Here is a 17,094-nt window from a genome sequence, read left to right as displayed (position 1 = left end):
TATTTTAAGCGTATTTGCTGTACACTAATTACATTATTGACAAAAATTGCATTTGATTATCATTTTTCATATTAGCTGAATAAAATAAAATTTTCATTGCAAACTATCTGTACTGATTGATTTATTCTGGTAGTATATAATTATTGTTAATGAATGATAGGTTAATAATATTAAAAACTTGGCGTTAATAAGCTCAATACTTTCAACTCAGTATTATACCCACTAACCTTCTGATACCAAAATATCACAACCAAACTAAATTATCGCTTGCTAATGATCTTAAAGTAATCTTAATTAGTCTACGATCGAATAGATAACTTAAGTAAAATATCGAGAAGAAAATCAAATTATGGGTGAGGGTATATGCTTCATTTTAATAATTTAGAGCATAACCAGCAAAGAAAAATTTACGAATCCTTACCGTTAGTGATTTATCCTCATTAGGTAATATTTGGGAATGTCTTTTCCACCACCAACCATTATCTTGGGCCCAAGCAGTTAATATAAGTAATGGGAAAAAGGCTAATGTAATCCATGCTTCGAATATATCAATTTTATTAGGCGTCCATACGGTAGTTACAATCAACATCCACACATAAGCAAATACCGACCATATTGCCGTGATAATAAAAACGCCAAACTCTTTAACGCGTTTATAATGAGGAGCCGGTACGCTAACGATACAAACTGCGGTTATAATTAATAAATTAAATGACGCTGAACCAATAATAGTAAATGACCCTAAACCATCAGCTACACTGTTAGGATCAGATATTTCAGAGACTGTTTCAACAATAGATAGCAAAATCTCGGGCGCCGATGAACCTAACGCCATTAACGATAGATTGGCTACCGTCTCATTCCATATTAATACTTCTTTAGTCGCCTGTTCACCGGTTTCACGGTCGTAAGTAATAACAGTTTTCTTTTTGCTCGTTATAACTTCAATAGCACCCATAAAGACGTCAGACATGATTGCAACACCAACAAATAAGTAAATCATAGCAGCAATGTATAGGATGCAACGTACAGCTGGATGCCAAAAATTTTCACCTATTATTAATAGCCAACTACTGCACGATCCGTCATATTCAACGATGAAACCGTTACTAAAATTATAGAACGTACTTCCATTTGGGATGGCAGCCATAATTTAAAATCTTACGTCAACTTTACCCCGACTAATAGGCAAGAGAAATATATAAATAGTAGCGATCAATTTTCGATTGGTAGTAAAGAGTAATGTTAGATAACGTTAAAGAAGAAATTTTTAATACGTGATAAAGAATATGCAGAATTGATATGTAGAAGGTATGATAACAAAAACAATATTAGATTTTTCCAATATTTAGTACTGTTACTGAATCAATTCGAAATTAATTTGTAAAATTCGAGTGAACTCTAGGTTAAATAACCAATATCGCGCCCGATGATCTACTTACAGATGACAACTTAGCAATTTAAATGGTAAACATGTTATAAATTTAATCTAATTAACTTGGTATATATATATAAACAATTTAACAGGAACAACCAGACAATTTAGATGTTCAATTACTTTTCCTTGAGTTTGACTTCAGATTAATTAACAATCATATATTGATTGTAGTTTGATGTAGCGCTAATGTTTAAATAGTTGAGGGTAAATGTCAATAAGTTGAAAATTCAATCTAATGGGCACGTTAGTTATCAATAGATATAAGTAATCATAAACGCAGTTTTATCAGTTAAAGGTGATTAAAACTGACGATAAATGTTAAAAAATATAAAATAAAGTAATTTCCCTTTAATCTTCACTATTCAATGCTGACTGAGGGCTCCACTTCAATAATTAAAGTTCATGATTCGAAGAAATGATCAGTCAAGAATAGAATAGCATTAATAAATAATTAGACGGGACTCTCTATCTTATTTAATTTTTGATAAATGTGCCAATGAAATATCTTTCATGTATTCCTAGGCTTAGACAGCTTTTGACTTGAATTTGATGACTGTTTGTCGTAAAATTGAATTTCAATTTATCCGTAATGCTAATGATGAAAGAAATCAAGTTGTTTAGATTTGACCAATTTATGGTATTACGAATTTTTTTCTTATTATCTCTATCTGGGTTTAGATCGATGAGATGACGTTATGAATAAACAAAATATTAAAAGTTCTTTTATAAATTTAAATATTCTGATGGAGCATGAAAGATGAAGAATTTCTTTTATGAACTATTCCACTGTATGTTCTTCTTGTTACGGTACTATCCTGAGAAAATTTTAATAATTTTTCTCAACCTTAACGTGAGAATGATAATAGTTGATGTACTAAATTACCAGTATTCATCTTTGATGAGAAAACTGAAATAATGTAATTATCAATGAAAGCAAGTAGACAGGTTAATATGTATGAAAGATTAACAATATCCAGGATATCAATAACAAAGATATCACTTAGTAGTTTGAAAAGGCGTAGAGAGGTTAATGATTTTGTTAGACAGTAAAATGAAGAAATGACTTTTATAGACAGAGCTCTTTGTCAGATTATTTTCTTTGATGAGCCAAGTTAGTAAATTAATATTATCGATATGAAATGGAGACTTGTATAATTCCTTTAACAGTTTGGATAGTTCTAGTAGATACGTTTATAATAATCTATTAGCAAAATTTGTTAAACAGCAGAATGATCACCTCTAAGTACATATATATGTATATTTATTTATAGAGGAAAAATGTTAGAAACTACGGTACCTTATAGTATCTTCCCGTTATTATTTTCGCTACTGTTGTATGCTTTTCCTTACAATGATTACTTTTACTCAAAGAGCGTTGTTATCCAGCCAATGAACTGTCTTTAAAATAAATTGTTTCAGAAAGATTTTATCGGAAGAAAAGTGCAAAAATTATTGATTTTCACTTTCTTCTGGAGAATTTTATAAGGCTGCTAGGAGAGAATTTGAGGTAAAATACTGGAAAGCCTACTAATTCGAGGAAAAATAATTTTAATAGTAAGATTTTAGTAAAATAATTAATATTATTTTTAGACGTAACATAATACGAAGAAAAGTGTAGGTGTCAGTTTAAAGTAAATCATTTAGAATCAGCTGGTGTATCATCTTGATTGAATAAAAGATTCGACAGAATTGGATGTAAATTACTATCTAGCAAATTTAATAAACCGATGAAAAACTACTATACGCAAATTCAATCAAATCCGATAACTTTACTAATCCTAATAGAAAAAGTTAATACTACAAAGGCAAAAATTAGGTCCATAATATAGATCACTTGCATTGAGATTGTATTGTTTCTAAATCAAAAAAATAATTTCAATGCAATTGCTTCGAATATCGTCAGCAAAAGTAGTCGTGTAAATTTCAAATTTAAGCTAGAACTTCATTCTTTAACAAGGTGATACTTCACTGTGTGAAATATTTTTTAATTTAATACTTCGTCGTTGATTTTTATATTTCAACATATTTTAACATGAGATGCATAGTTATATATGTATATATATAATGTACTGAAAGTAATGATATTTCCAATATCGCAAACGATTTATTACATATGCTGTGATATAAATGGATTGATAAATAAAATCTGAGATTTCCTTTCGCGTTATGATAGCCATCAATTGACTCATTTAAATACAATTTACTTCCTGTTAATACTACAATAACGTATGGAAAAAGCAGTCAAAGGAAGCCTTTGAAGCAATCATGAAATTACGGTTATAGATGGAACACTTCTTACTCCTCTTAAAAGATGATATGATGTTAATTTACGTAACGAAAGGACCTTCTGGTGATTTATCGTATTAGTCATTGCATAATTGAATCATCGTCAGTTAAATTGGTATACTTGAAAAGTAAAAAATAAGGATGCAATAGCAAATAATTATTTTTTCTATACTTATGTGTGCTGAAATGGATGTTCGTACATTTTAATCTGTTACAAAGTTTTAAGTTTATTATAACAGCAAATATAAGAGAATAAATAGCCGAAACTATGCAAACGTTTTATAATGTATAAGGAGCAATAATAAGAAGAACCGATGCTAAAAAAAATTATGTAAGATAATCATGTAGATGGTTATATTAATAATCATGTAGCACGGTAGTTAATATTGTTAAAAATATACTAAATTTAACATTACTTGCACCGGTACGGTAGTGAAGAACAATTTACCCCATTAAATTTGATAGAAGAAATGGTATTTAAATTGAATGAAAAAATACACATTTACCTTTGATCACGATCCACTTTTTCTTAATATCGATTGGTTTAAGTGCAACCGATACGCTCGCTCTTTGATTTATTGATTCAACTTCCACTTTATGGATCGGCCTTTAATCGATGACCATTAAGCACTCGTACTTATTATAATCTTGAAAGGCGCAACCTAACGATTCAAACTTTCAATAGTAATTTTAAATCTTTTTCCTTTTGTTAATTACAGTATATTTGATGATCGTAATTTGATTTCTTAATAATTTTGATACTTAGGCGTGCTATTACTAAGAAGCCAGACAAAACAGAATCTCGATTTTTACTCATCAGTAAATCGTAATTATACACGTATATTTCTTAGATGGGTTAAATTGGTATCCAATACAGGCTAAGATACAGATGATAGAATAGTAAGAGACAATCAGAGTGCAGTCAACTGTTCTATTTTAATCATCATAATAGTAGAAATAGACTGAACGACCAAAAAGGTGAAGTCTGCATCAATAATATTCCACTATGCGTCCATAATGGTGATCTATTTAGTTAAATAAAGCCTTGATTCCTTTTTTGTGTATGTGTTATAGAATTATTGGATAATAGGTGGTTGTGACGACGATTTGTATTCTCTTTATCTATTCCAATCCATTAGTAAACAAACTGCAGTATGCAAATAAGTTACTAGAACCTCCTTAGCAACCTTCTAACTTTAATAATAATGAATAGTTCCAAATGAGAGAATAGCCCATCCTATTAAATCTAATAATAAATATATATAATCATTATAATAGCTCCTCTTAAAAACCATATTTTTCTCAATAACAATAATCTTTTCATATGAATATCCATAGTTGGCTATAAAAATAATTCACTCTGTTAATAAAGTGTGTAGCAGCTACGGATGTCTAATCAATCGGTGATTGTCAAAGTAGAGGTAAACACTAAGATAAAGATTGATACTTAAAAAATAAGTTATTATTAACAGTAAGTTGCTTTTATGTGAAGAAGAAATTCAAAGAGTTAGAAGATAGCGCAGAATAGGATAGGACAGTATATTCAGTCATATAAGATTTTTCAACTTACAGGATATGTCATTAATATCGAAGCTAAGTCGTTATCTTGGCATACAGTAAGCTTAAATGTGAAATAGAGTTACAAAATCGAATAGTAGCTCGGCTATGTCACTACATGTATCAATAGAAAAATTTCCATAGCAATATCTTGCTTGAAAACAAAATTTAATTACCGGCTAATTCGGTAAAAATATCTGATCTGCCGATAAAATCAAGTAATGATAGCTAGCTTGCTGTACAGGTTATGTTTCGGCTGAAACTAAATTTTTATAACCTCCTTAATTTCTATCTATGATGGCAACAAGATTATATGAAAATCACAAATAGTTATGACATCATTAACTTAGATTATTCATAAAAACACATTATAACAATGCGATTCAAATAGAATGATTGAACTTATTATTTTATTAGGGTACAATAGTTGAATAATTAACCGCAGCAGTTGAAATTTTATTTCACTAACTAGGAAACACAATTATCACAACGTGAAAAAAGAATAGATAGACAATGTCTAATAGCTTTAATTGAATCGACGATTACAATGATGGTAATAAGCTGAAGAAGAACAGGCTTGATAAGATATGAATGTTGTAATAGGAGTATAGCAACGAAGTAAGGCAAGTACGTGTATAGTAACATATACGTGCTCTTACGCTTAATACTAATGCTGACTAGTTCATCATCGATTGGCAAGTAAAAGTACTGTACAGTATTGTAGTGCTGTACCGTACATTTGTACAGCATACAATACACGGTATAAAGTTACTGAACCTCTGACAGGTCTATCAAATGGTAATACTATCTGTTAAATGAGCACATTATCGTAAACCGTCAGCAAAGCGACGGGAGTTTGTACTAGTATAATCGAAACGAACTATATTACTTGAAAAATGTACCTACTATATTCAACAGTCTATATTGAAAGATTGTAGCAACATGTATTGCCATCCATTCTTCTTTATGCCAATATGTGACAGAACTTTTAATTACTGAGCAAATATTCAGTTTAATCGAACAGTTGCAAATGCCGTCGGAAGCTATGTCCAAGTAATTGATTTAATATATTTCGCTGGCTTGTTTGATTATTCGTCAAAATTACAACATTGGACCATTAGAAACCTATCATCGAAATAAAAACTATCAGGAAAATAAAAATGAATTTTACTCCGACTTAATTACTTGGAAATTGATACCACTATGATATTTTAATTGCAAATTAAATCTATTTCTGTATAACAATATGAAATAGTCTATAGTAAAACAAAAGTATAAAATGCTATACTAAATAGTCATACATACTGAAATTAGTCACCAAAATAGGATATGTTACCTAGGATAAGATATTTTGAAAGCTATGCTAACAAGACAATTGCTACTGTGATCAATTTTATTGAATGAAACTTCTTACCAGAAATTATTAATAAGCTAGCAGTTAAAAGTTTCAATACATCATTAGGTCATTTATACAGTTATACATGGATATTATGGGAAATGATATAAAATCCGGAGGTTCGTTTGAGATGTCGCCCAGGGGCTTATTCTCTTAACCTGTCAATTGATAGAAAATACGTGATAATATTCGTATTTCGTAACATTCTTAACTTGATGATTAAGCTTGCCTATTTGTGACTTTATCTGTTAAAATATACCTCGCATGCAAGATATATTGTATTGTATTCTTAATATTATTATCAACAACTAATACATGCAGTCTGTACAAACAGACTTATACCCGAGGCTACCAAAGTATAGTATAGCACAGAAAGGCTATGTATGTTAAGGCCGTATAGATGAACCACAATGGTTAGAGCTTGCAAGTGTTACGGTATAATCCTCCGTCCAGGGTATAAAAGCTGGGAGTTTTTAAGTGAGGGATAGTTGGAAAGACTTGGGATGTCGTGTATCCAATCATTCTGAATTAGCACTAATCCACTCTAAATGCATATATCATATACTACTACAGAGTAATTCACAAAAGTAAATGTTGCATATACGAAATCAGTTGACTCTCTATATATAGGCACGTATATATACGAGTATATATAAATTTTTCAAAAATAAATTTATAAATAAGTACACTCATGTTGATTATACAAATAATTTAGAGGGTGGCAGTATCCATGTGCGCTTTAATGGACCTATGCCTATTGAATTACTGGAAAATATATGAAATTTGCTATCGACAACGTATATGTAGACATAAAAGAACCAAGTAGTTAGATGATATGATAGTTATAGAGGTTGGATCATAAATAAATGCTTAATTAGGTCGCAGAGAAATGTGGCATCTTGAACTGTGTATAACAGTAAACACAATACCTGAAACATGAACGTAATCTGGGCTACTATGAAAGGATAGCAGTGTAATTTATGGCCATATCTAGGCATCAACAAATACTGTAATACTTGAATATCGGGCTGCTAATAGATTTATTGTACTCATACAACAGTAGGCAGAAAAATGACTAGCAAACAACATGAGCTACTAGGATCTAGTTTATACTATCAGGCGTCACTTTGTCTGGCATTTCAAAGCAGGCGATAACTGATTACAGATTTGCTTCTAGCAGTACGTAATTTCTTTGCTTCATATTTTACGTAGCTATCTGTTCATACATACAGTATACAACTTCATACTTACTGAAATTATTTTATCGTAGTTAATATGTAGATATACGAGCAGATAAATATAAAGATCACTTCATTTATACTCTATCAGCATAGGCCGGAAATATAGTAGCTAATGATAATTTCCAGGGTCTACTTAAAAAGTAAGTATCGTTTTTAGGTAGTTCCTATAATTTCTTTACATGTTACGTACAGGATACTCCAAACGTCAATTAAAAGGCTTATATAGTACTTCCTTTTCTAAGTTTAGAATAAATTGAAGTCTTTTTGGCTTAAAAGTGCAATATATATTCAAAGATTACAATAGTAGATGTCATTCACTGTGAAGTTAAGTTTTGTATATTTCCGTTTTCTTCTTTCTTTTGTTCCCTAGATATACTCGTAATTGATATACGTGTATATATCGCTTTGACTTAAGTTTTTTTTCCGTAAATCTTTTGGTTGTTTAAAAGTACGATATTTACTTCTTGTTTTATAAAGCCAAGTTTAAGAAAACATAAACTGATATTCACAACAATTTATGAAATTATAATTGCTTCCTTAGTCTGATAAGAATTAGTAAAGGTATGCCTGTTTCATTTATTTATTATTTCTAATTTCTCTCTCCACCCGTTTTTATCCATTTTGAATTTTAAAATAGGGCTATCTGTAACTTATAGTAACTATTGAAACTTAAAATAATTTTTCATGCCTTACATCATAAGATATCTTGGAAATGTCAATCTGAATAACAAGTAATTGTCAATGTTGGCTTCTATTGATTATTTACTGTAATTCGGTATACGTCAATTCCTCAAAATATCTGCTGTGGTACTGCCAAACATAAGCCAGTATATACTTATTATAATTAGTGTCTATGACGTCAAATGTAGGATGGAGTTAAGCAGTGAGCAACTGAGCATACTGTTTTTAATAGTGTGCTTCTCTGTTTGATAGTCGGTGTCGCAATCGTATGAGGTTTAAGTTCTCATCTTGTTACTACACCTTCAATTTTTTATTCATTTGTCATAATAAATAATTTTGGTTGCGATTACTATGAACGAAAAGGGTTCATGGAAGACAGCACGTAAATTCAAGTCTGGAAAACAATGATAGTTTCCCAAGAGTCCAAAGTAAGTAATGTGCTAAAAGTTTCATAATAGCGATGAAGATCAATTCCGTGACGTAGTTTTCTCGAAATAATCAGGTATCATAATTGTACAATGTACATGTACACTGGCATAGTATAGCTTATTAACAATAGTGATATAATTTTATACTATAAATTCGGAATTACTGTACCTGTTAGCGCGCCTATGCCAGATATTACTTCAACATATATAAGATTTGGAAGGTATCATTACCTTTTCCATTATACGTGACCGGGAATGTATTCAGCTAAGTCTGTTTAAATATGCTAATAACTTGTCCAGTCATAGTTCCGGAAAACTCAGTAATATAAACATTTCAGAGTTACCTCTCAAGCAAAATACGCATAGTGAGTGCGGTATTCTAGTTAAACTTTAGAAAGTGAAGACAGTTTCTTCTATTACATTCTTATTTCAGGCATGCATGCTATGTTGAATAACTAGTTTAAAGACTATAAGTATTTAAATTATTTGTAAAGGGTTCGAGGCCAGAATCTCGAAAAATTGTTGGAAAATTTCCATGTTTATTCCTACGTACGCTTTCGTTTCTTGCTCTTATCATTTATCTACAATTGATACACTTAAAAGAGTATTCAAATTTGAATTATAAAACGTGATTCTAAATACAAAATTAACAGTTTTATTGAAAGTACAGAAAAGGAACTGTAATCTATATAATAACCTGCTGTAGCTCCAAAGTAGATCATGACGCAGTCAAGCGATTCCGTTTTTGAGCATTATGAAATAAGCTCAAATTACATAAGCACAAATTACAAAAGTACTACAAGTTGCCATACATGTATACCGCAACTGTTAGAATCAACAGTATTTTTGATATTACATAATTTCTATACACTACAATGTACGATATCTATAGCAGAATGTATAGACATATACAAATTTCATTTACTCATTTTACAGAAAATGGAAAGGATAGTATATTTACGATAAATATTTCTTTTCAGCTTCTTCTAATGTCAAGTTGTAATGTGATCGAAGGGAACGTATAATAGCCTAAAATTGAAACATGAATAGTATTACTTCTTGGAGTATACTACATGAGTAAAACCGTTTACTGTACATTCTACCTAAAGTCAAAACTGCGTTAGTGCTTAAAATCAAATAGTAAGCAGTAAAATACCTCAGGCAGGAGAACATCATAGCAATAACTGCGACACTGAAAAAATATATCGTCCGGATTTAAGTCGTTGTTAATTTCATAATAAATTTCTTCTAGCGTACTCATCAATTCGTGGTACTATGTCCCCAATATTTAAAATCACGTAAATGGCAACAATTAGTCAGTATTATTATAAAATATGACAAGATTGATTTTCGCTGACCAATGTTCTTCTGAGTGACAGGGGCCTCGTTAAACTAACGAAGCCTATATATTACTTACTTGATTTTTGTGTATTGGTCCAAAGCCAGCTTGCAATTTTAGATCCGCAACAGCCGACCTACTTCCCAGTGTAAAAATTTTATGACGCCAACTACTTTCTTCCCCAGCATGTATTCTCTTAAGCATGCTCTTCATATCATCACTCACGATGATATTCATTAAATCCTGGCTTAACTGGCTACAACATGACCAGATTTGTCGTTAACTTGGCTTAAATTTGAGTTAACTATCAAATTGCAGTTAATTCATACCGATTAATAACTGTATCATCATCTTCGATTTCATCTTCATTTTCACTTTCTAGTAATAAAATGTATTAATTAAAATTAGTAAAGGATTCCTTCACCGAATCTGTTCTACTGCATGTTATGAATAAATTTATAGTGTATCCGTACCATATTTAAGAATTTCTTCAGCTAAAAATTCAATATCTATGATAAAACGAAATTAGGCAAAAATCGCAAATCAATAATTCAATACCTATGAAACTACCGATTGAAATATACCCTCATCTGTGCGGTTCAGGAAAGACTCAGCAAGATTTACGGCTTGCGTAAAATCTTCATGGAGTTTCTCTTCAAGATGTCTCGCCTTCCATCAACAAAATCCAACAACTAATAATTAATTTATTTATTAACGTTAAGGAATCGGTATATCAATCACTCAGTTCGTACTCTATGTTCTTGGCATTCATCAAAAAATTGCCATTTTCGTGTATTTGGAATACTGTATCTACGTTAGAAAGAATTCTTTTCTCAATAACAGTTCCTTCTATCGAAAAAACGCTTAGAGACGCATCAACGCATCATTACAATGTAATATAACTTCAGTTAAAATTATAGTTTGATTTGCTAATAGTCGATAAAGTAAATTACACATACATGTCTTGAATTTGAAAGAAGATGATAATAAATTTTGCAGCCTTATTCGTGCCAAGAATATCATAGATCTAATAGCAGTCCGAGTGTGTCAGAGTTAAGCACATGTTGCAAATACGTATGAAAATTCATCTGATATTTATCTTACCATTGCCGGCCAGTAGGAAAGCAATTTGTGTTTGTACCAAATTATATCACCAGGTTCAGGAGTTCCTAATAATTTTTAAAATAAAAGTTTTTCATAATTAAATAACATACGATACTTTAGTAAATCCGTGGTATTAAAATAAAATTTTAAAAACTAGTACAACATACGAGTTACTTCTTCATCCGTTGTGTTATTGTTCTTGTCGCCTGTAATTCGGAGTCAATCGTATAAGTATCTCTTCAGTTAAGAGCCGTTATAAGTTATTGTCTTACAGACAAGAATGTAAATTTATACCATTGTCTATCTTGGATACTCGGTATTGATCTTTAATGTAGTCTTTGGCTTCAGTCATAGCTTTTTTAAACATTTCTTTTGCTACTATCTTTCCGAACAAAGCTATTCACGAAGTCATGTAGTCTCTTAGTACAATTGATTTGTCCCTCACACTAACTAGTGTGAGTGTTAGTGCGAAAATGGATAATCCTATGCTAAGAACTATGTCTCTATATGTCTATGCGTATATTGCAAGTTCTACATATATTTTTATCTGATCTAACTTTTCGAATGCATCCCTGTCTTTATCATTTTCCTCTTTTCCTTGCAATTCCATAACCGGATTGAATTTGAACTTGACTTGAAGCTTTCCCTGTTGTTTCATTATTAACATGAAAATCGGTAAATGAGCAAAATTAATGCAGCTTGCATATCTTAAAGTAGCTACATATGATATAGCTGAAAGCAGTATCATATTAATGAAATATATTCGACGCTGTCAAAGAATCCAAGCTACATACATGGAGTTTTCTCCGAAGAAAGAGACAGTTATGGTTTCCGTTGCGTCGCTAGTTTCTATATCAATTACCTAAGAATGGCATACAATGCAACATCAACTCAAAGCTGGTTAAGATTGTACTGGAGCGTTTCAACTTTTCAACCAGAGTTATTTATGACATAAAGGGAAATCCAGAGTAAGAAATTCAGCAGATTATGCATTGAAAAGGGATTAAGCTAACAACTACATACACACGTGGTAATAATTATAATTAAGAAATCAATTTAAATAATGTTCCGTTACCTTTGCCGGCCACCAAGGGCAGGTAGGAAATTTGGCCCAAAGGTAGTCGCCTTCTGAAACTTAGAGCCGAATAAATTGTGTTAGTAATTTAGTATCTTATACGCCTACACTAGTCTCTTGATGCTTTAACTAAACTACAGCAAGCTAGCTTTAGTCAATCCATGGCAAAAGGTTATGTATACTATAAATACAATAGCTGCACAGAATGTAATACTATATAAGTTGAACTATGGGTGTGATAGTTTTGGTTTATATTGGTTAAAAATACATTAAAATCGTGTTTAATTTAGAGCTATATATCAGGCAGACAGTTTATGATAGAGAAATTATAATTACATTTGGTGTCTTCGTTATCATTGGTATGATTATCTGAAGGTAAATTAAAAATATTTTACAATTCAATTTATACCACAATAAAATCCGCATTGACATGCTGAGACTTTTATATTAACCGAAGCATTGCAGGAAAAGAAAGCAGTTATTACTATTTACCATTCTTACAACAGTCAGCCAATTGACTTAATGTTTCGAATCCTGTTAAATTATTAGCTTGATTAAATATTTTCGTAAATGTAATGCACAGCTCGAACATATTATTAGACTTGACTATCTATTTCATTATTTATAAAAAAGTACGGGCGTACCTTCCTTCCCCTTTGATAAATCAGAATCATCTGCAATTTCTGTTACTTGTATTCCAAAGAGCGTCTTCGGCTCCTGAATTGGAATTATATCATAACCAAAATCTGACTCTTTATCACTACTGTCAGTATCGGAGTATGTACTTCTAACATTTCTTGTCTCAGGTACTAACAAAGTGTCGCAATAAAAACTGTGAGCACAAACGACCCGTAATAATACATAAATAAATTATATATATTCAATTCTATTGTTATTGCACTTACCATAGTTTATTTCCTTGAATATGGATGCCATGTCTGCAATATATGAGTAAATGAGTTAGAAATATGCGCTAAAGTTCATGTAATTTAGTACATTATATCTTTCAGTTTTGACATACCCTTATCCTTCCGGAGAAAAAGACGTTCCGCAAGATTTACAGATTTCATGAAATCCTCAGAATATTTACTTTTCTTTCCCGCAATCTACAAGTAATCGAGCATAGTTATTATAGATCAATCTATACTGTTTAATAAGAAAAATTGAGGATTGTTATCAGTCAATTAATTTTAAAATAGCTACCGAACATCAAGTCGTATACTGAGCTCCTTAAATCAGGGAATTGTACAATAAATTAAGCCCTAGTTCTTTAACTAACCTTGTATCGTTCGCATTCAGAAAAAAAGAAAGCCCAATTTTTCATTCTTGCAGTTATTAACCTAATAACGAATCCATCTTATTCTTTAGTAACGATCCAAAAGGTGGTACTAAATTAAGTTGGTAGCGGTATCATTATACGAAGAATATGTGCTGCTATGATGATAGAGGTGAATACTAACGTTTGATTGCTAATTAAAAACAGAATTTTCAATTTAGTAATCTTTTCAATCTTCTTAGTAGTCCTTTTAGTCTTCTTAGTAGGCTTATTAGTCTTGTTAGCTTTCTTATAGGTTTTGAGCACCTAGGAGGTATAGACAGCTAAGAATGATTGCTGAACATTAAGAGGAATACTTTACTCTGCTATTTCTTACTAGACAAGGCCAATGAGGATCCTTTTCGTATTTATACCAAATGATATCACCAGGTACTGGAGGTCGTTCTAAAATCAATGAATAAGGAATTACCTAAGAGTATGTATGCCAAAGCTTTTCCCTCTGCAGAGATTCTTTATAGTGATTCTAGCGTAATTATGTCACATACTTGATAATTGCTTTTGCGGAGTTAAACCTTCTTCCATAAGTAATGCATCATCGTCATCATCTTTATTAAAGTCGTAGTCAGAGGAATCGCAATCTAATTTTACATCGTCAATCTCAGATATGCTCCTAAGCAAAGCCAAGAAACATTAAGAAATATGCGTATTTAAGATGTAATCACTTAATAAAATCTATTTTGTATTTTGAACATTATCTGGTTTATGAGCGACATCGACCATCGCATTACAACAAGCTACCTCAAATACAGTGTTATAATTGAATTCATACAGAATAAGAGTATCTATGAATATTGACTTACCTAATCGCAGTTATACCGTCAAAATTATCAGACAATGCACTGTATTTACTACTATCAGCTTTTTGAGAGTCGATGACTATTTCTTTTGTATCGTATGTAGGATCAACATTCGACTGCCAATCTAATAATTTCCTTTTCTTAGCAATTTGTATCGTTGCATCTGGAATATCACCATCAGAGTCTAGTATAGAAATGGGATAATAAAGCCTTTGTATAAATTATAACACTCATCAGACCAAACAGGCAATGTCAATAACTAACCATCTTTTTTTAAGGAGTCAGCTAGCCTGTTACCATTGCTTGAGGACAGGCTATTATTGACAACTACGGATATTAAATTGCCGTATAGTTTTAAGCATAAAAATGTACCTGTATGTCAACTTAACTTCATTTTAACAACACTGTATCATTCGAAACTCTTTAATAATTTTAATCCACTCTTACCATTCAAATGCTCCGAAGTAATAGATTGGGGACACACTTCTGTTGAAGAACTGATATATTGCTTTATCTCTGCCATAGCTTTTCCAAATAATATCTTATTCCCTGATATAAAGATGACTTTAATTAAAATTTTCGACTGCAGTAGAAATTGAACAATTCGCAAATAGTATAAAACTGAATTTTTAACTGTAGTGTTATCATATCTGACTAAGACCATATTTGTAAATGATCAATGATCACTAAACTGCAGCAGTAAATATTCTATCTTAAGTTTAATAACGTCAAGGATCATACTGTGGCTTCTATTGGCTTTCCCATGATCGACCATTACATTATGTTCGGCACAATTCCATAAGCGAATAGACTTTGAACTTGTAATTTTAGCTCTTAAACGTAATAATTACCGTATGTTAATCTCGATGAAATATCAGCCATAATTATATCCCCAAATCTAGCAGACCAACTTACTCAGAATCATCCCCGAAACAGGAAACAATAATCTTCTTTTTACCGCCTTGATGCAAAACCTTGGTAACCTGTTCGTTGCGATATAGAAAGATAGGCGTACAACAGATTATAAACTTACAATCGAAATAATCGTTTAACATTCCAGTGGCCAGGTCCACTTCATAAGAGAACCATGATTTAGATATAATAGAAATTGACTACATAAAAAACTACATCTGTGCACTATAATAAAGCCTATCAAAACTTTATACTCGTTCACCTTTGCTGGCCACCAAGGATATTTATTTATTTTAACCCATACACAATCGGCAACGGAAGCTATAGTTAATAATTTTGAATTATTACAAACTGCGAATGGTATGATATCTGTTTATATAAAATAAATTTTACACATGATTTTACTGCAAATATGTACTGAATTTATACGTATATAGTACTATAAGTAAGACTTCATTTTCTTATTTATCATAAAGGCGTTCCGATACTATTGTAATATACTAGAAATATTACGTACTCTATATACGAATCAGAGCTACTATCGGGCCAGATGTGCACTAATTGTAAGTCATTTTTTGTGAAAATTTCAAAACTAAATACTTGAAAGTTGGTGCTACTAACCGAAGTTCACGATTGGTCAGAGCAATGTGTATATATAGTATCGATATTACGAAAATATGTGCGTGTTGTACAGATGTAATTCCTGAATGATTTGCATGTACAGTAGTATAATTCATTATTAATCGCTATGATATAGTAATTAATTACTAATTGATTACAATTATTACAACATTACACTATATACAGTATATAACCCGCACGATTATACGAGTATGTTAGTGTATTGCATATGCTCGTTATACCGTATTAGTTTGCAGTTGCATTTATCAAGATGCGATTTTGGGGTTGGCTTCGATTTTAGTCTAGTATACTGCCGGTGTTACAACGAACAGTTTGCTAAAAGACTTCTCGGTGCTGCATTAACAATGTTAACAAATCATCGATTTAGGTGTATTAATGTTAGCATTTCTATAAGATTTGGCGCATTTTCTTACTTGATGATATCCTAGGAAAATTACGCTATACCCAATAAAATGGTATGTCTTAAAGTGGATATTGAACAGGGCTGCCTAGTAAGTTACACTGTAGAGTTGATATTGTAATCCTGTAATTGAAGGCCTGAAACTACCTCTAAGCTGTAGCGAATTTACAGCTTTTTGGTCATCGAATAATAAATATCGTTCTACTGTATGTAATTGAAATTGAGATTGCATCTCTATAGTCTCATTGATGAGGTAATACAATGAATTGAAAGATTAACTTTCAACTGACGTGACTCTTTGCAGAAGTTAATTAGGTTTAAATTTTTGACAGAAGTGAAGTATATTAGGTTATTTTACAGTAGTATAAGTACATTACCTTCCATTAGCTGATTTAACTCTGCTTAAACCTTGTACTGTATCTATCCAAAATAATAGAGAATCCTTCCGATTCGTTTACCTAG

At 31.3% G+C, this 17,094-nt stretch overlaps 2 protein-coding genes across 2 annotated transcripts in view; both read right to left on the bottom strand.

Annotated features, from left to right (window-relative positions):
• TRIADDRAFT_54574 (uncharacterized protein) overlaps window positions 1-1,150 on the bottom strand; it is a gene marked incomplete at both ends in the record, with an annotated part of 8,502 nt that extends 7,352 nt beyond the window's left edge. The window contains one exon of the mRNA XM_002110463.1: window positions 422-1,150. Within this exon, the coding sequence (XP_002110499.1) occupies window positions 422-1,150 (729 nt within the window). The remainder of the gene's footprint in view (window positions 1-421) is intronic.
• An 8,834-nt stretch (window positions 1,151-9,984) lies between these two features.
• Window positions 9,985-15,560, bottom strand: TRIADDRAFT_54573 (uncharacterized protein; the record flags this gene model as incomplete). Its single annotated transcript, XM_002110462.1, has 22 exons — window positions 9,985-10,056; window positions 10,184-10,300; window positions 10,445-10,622; window positions 10,696-10,744; window positions 10,840-10,875; window positions 10,951-11,035; window positions 11,471-11,535; window positions 11,638-11,676; window positions 12,028-12,116; window positions 12,265-12,332; window positions 12,546-12,604; window positions 13,190-13,354; window positions 13,451-13,483; window positions 13,567-13,651; window positions 13,825-13,885; window positions 14,006-14,127; window positions 14,198-14,265; window positions 14,367-14,491; window positions 14,682-14,862; window positions 14,943-15,005; window positions 15,126-15,227; window positions 15,530-15,560. The coding sequence occupies 22 exons, from the start codon at window positions 15,558-15,560 to the stop codon at window positions 9,985-9,987; spliced, it is 1,893 nt and encodes a 630-aa protein (XP_002110498.1).
• Window positions 15,561-17,094: the final 1,534 nt, after the last annotated feature.

This window comes from Trichoplax adhaerens, genomic scaffold (assembly GCF_000150275.1).
Source record: "Trichoplax adhaerens TRIADscaffold_3 genomic scaffold, whole genome shotgun sequence".
Classification (NCBI taxonomy): Eukaryota; Metazoa; Placozoa; class Uniplacotomia; order Trichoplacea; family Trichoplacidae; genus Trichoplax; species Trichoplax adhaerens.
This window is presented reverse-complemented; position numbering and strand designations above follow the sequence as displayed.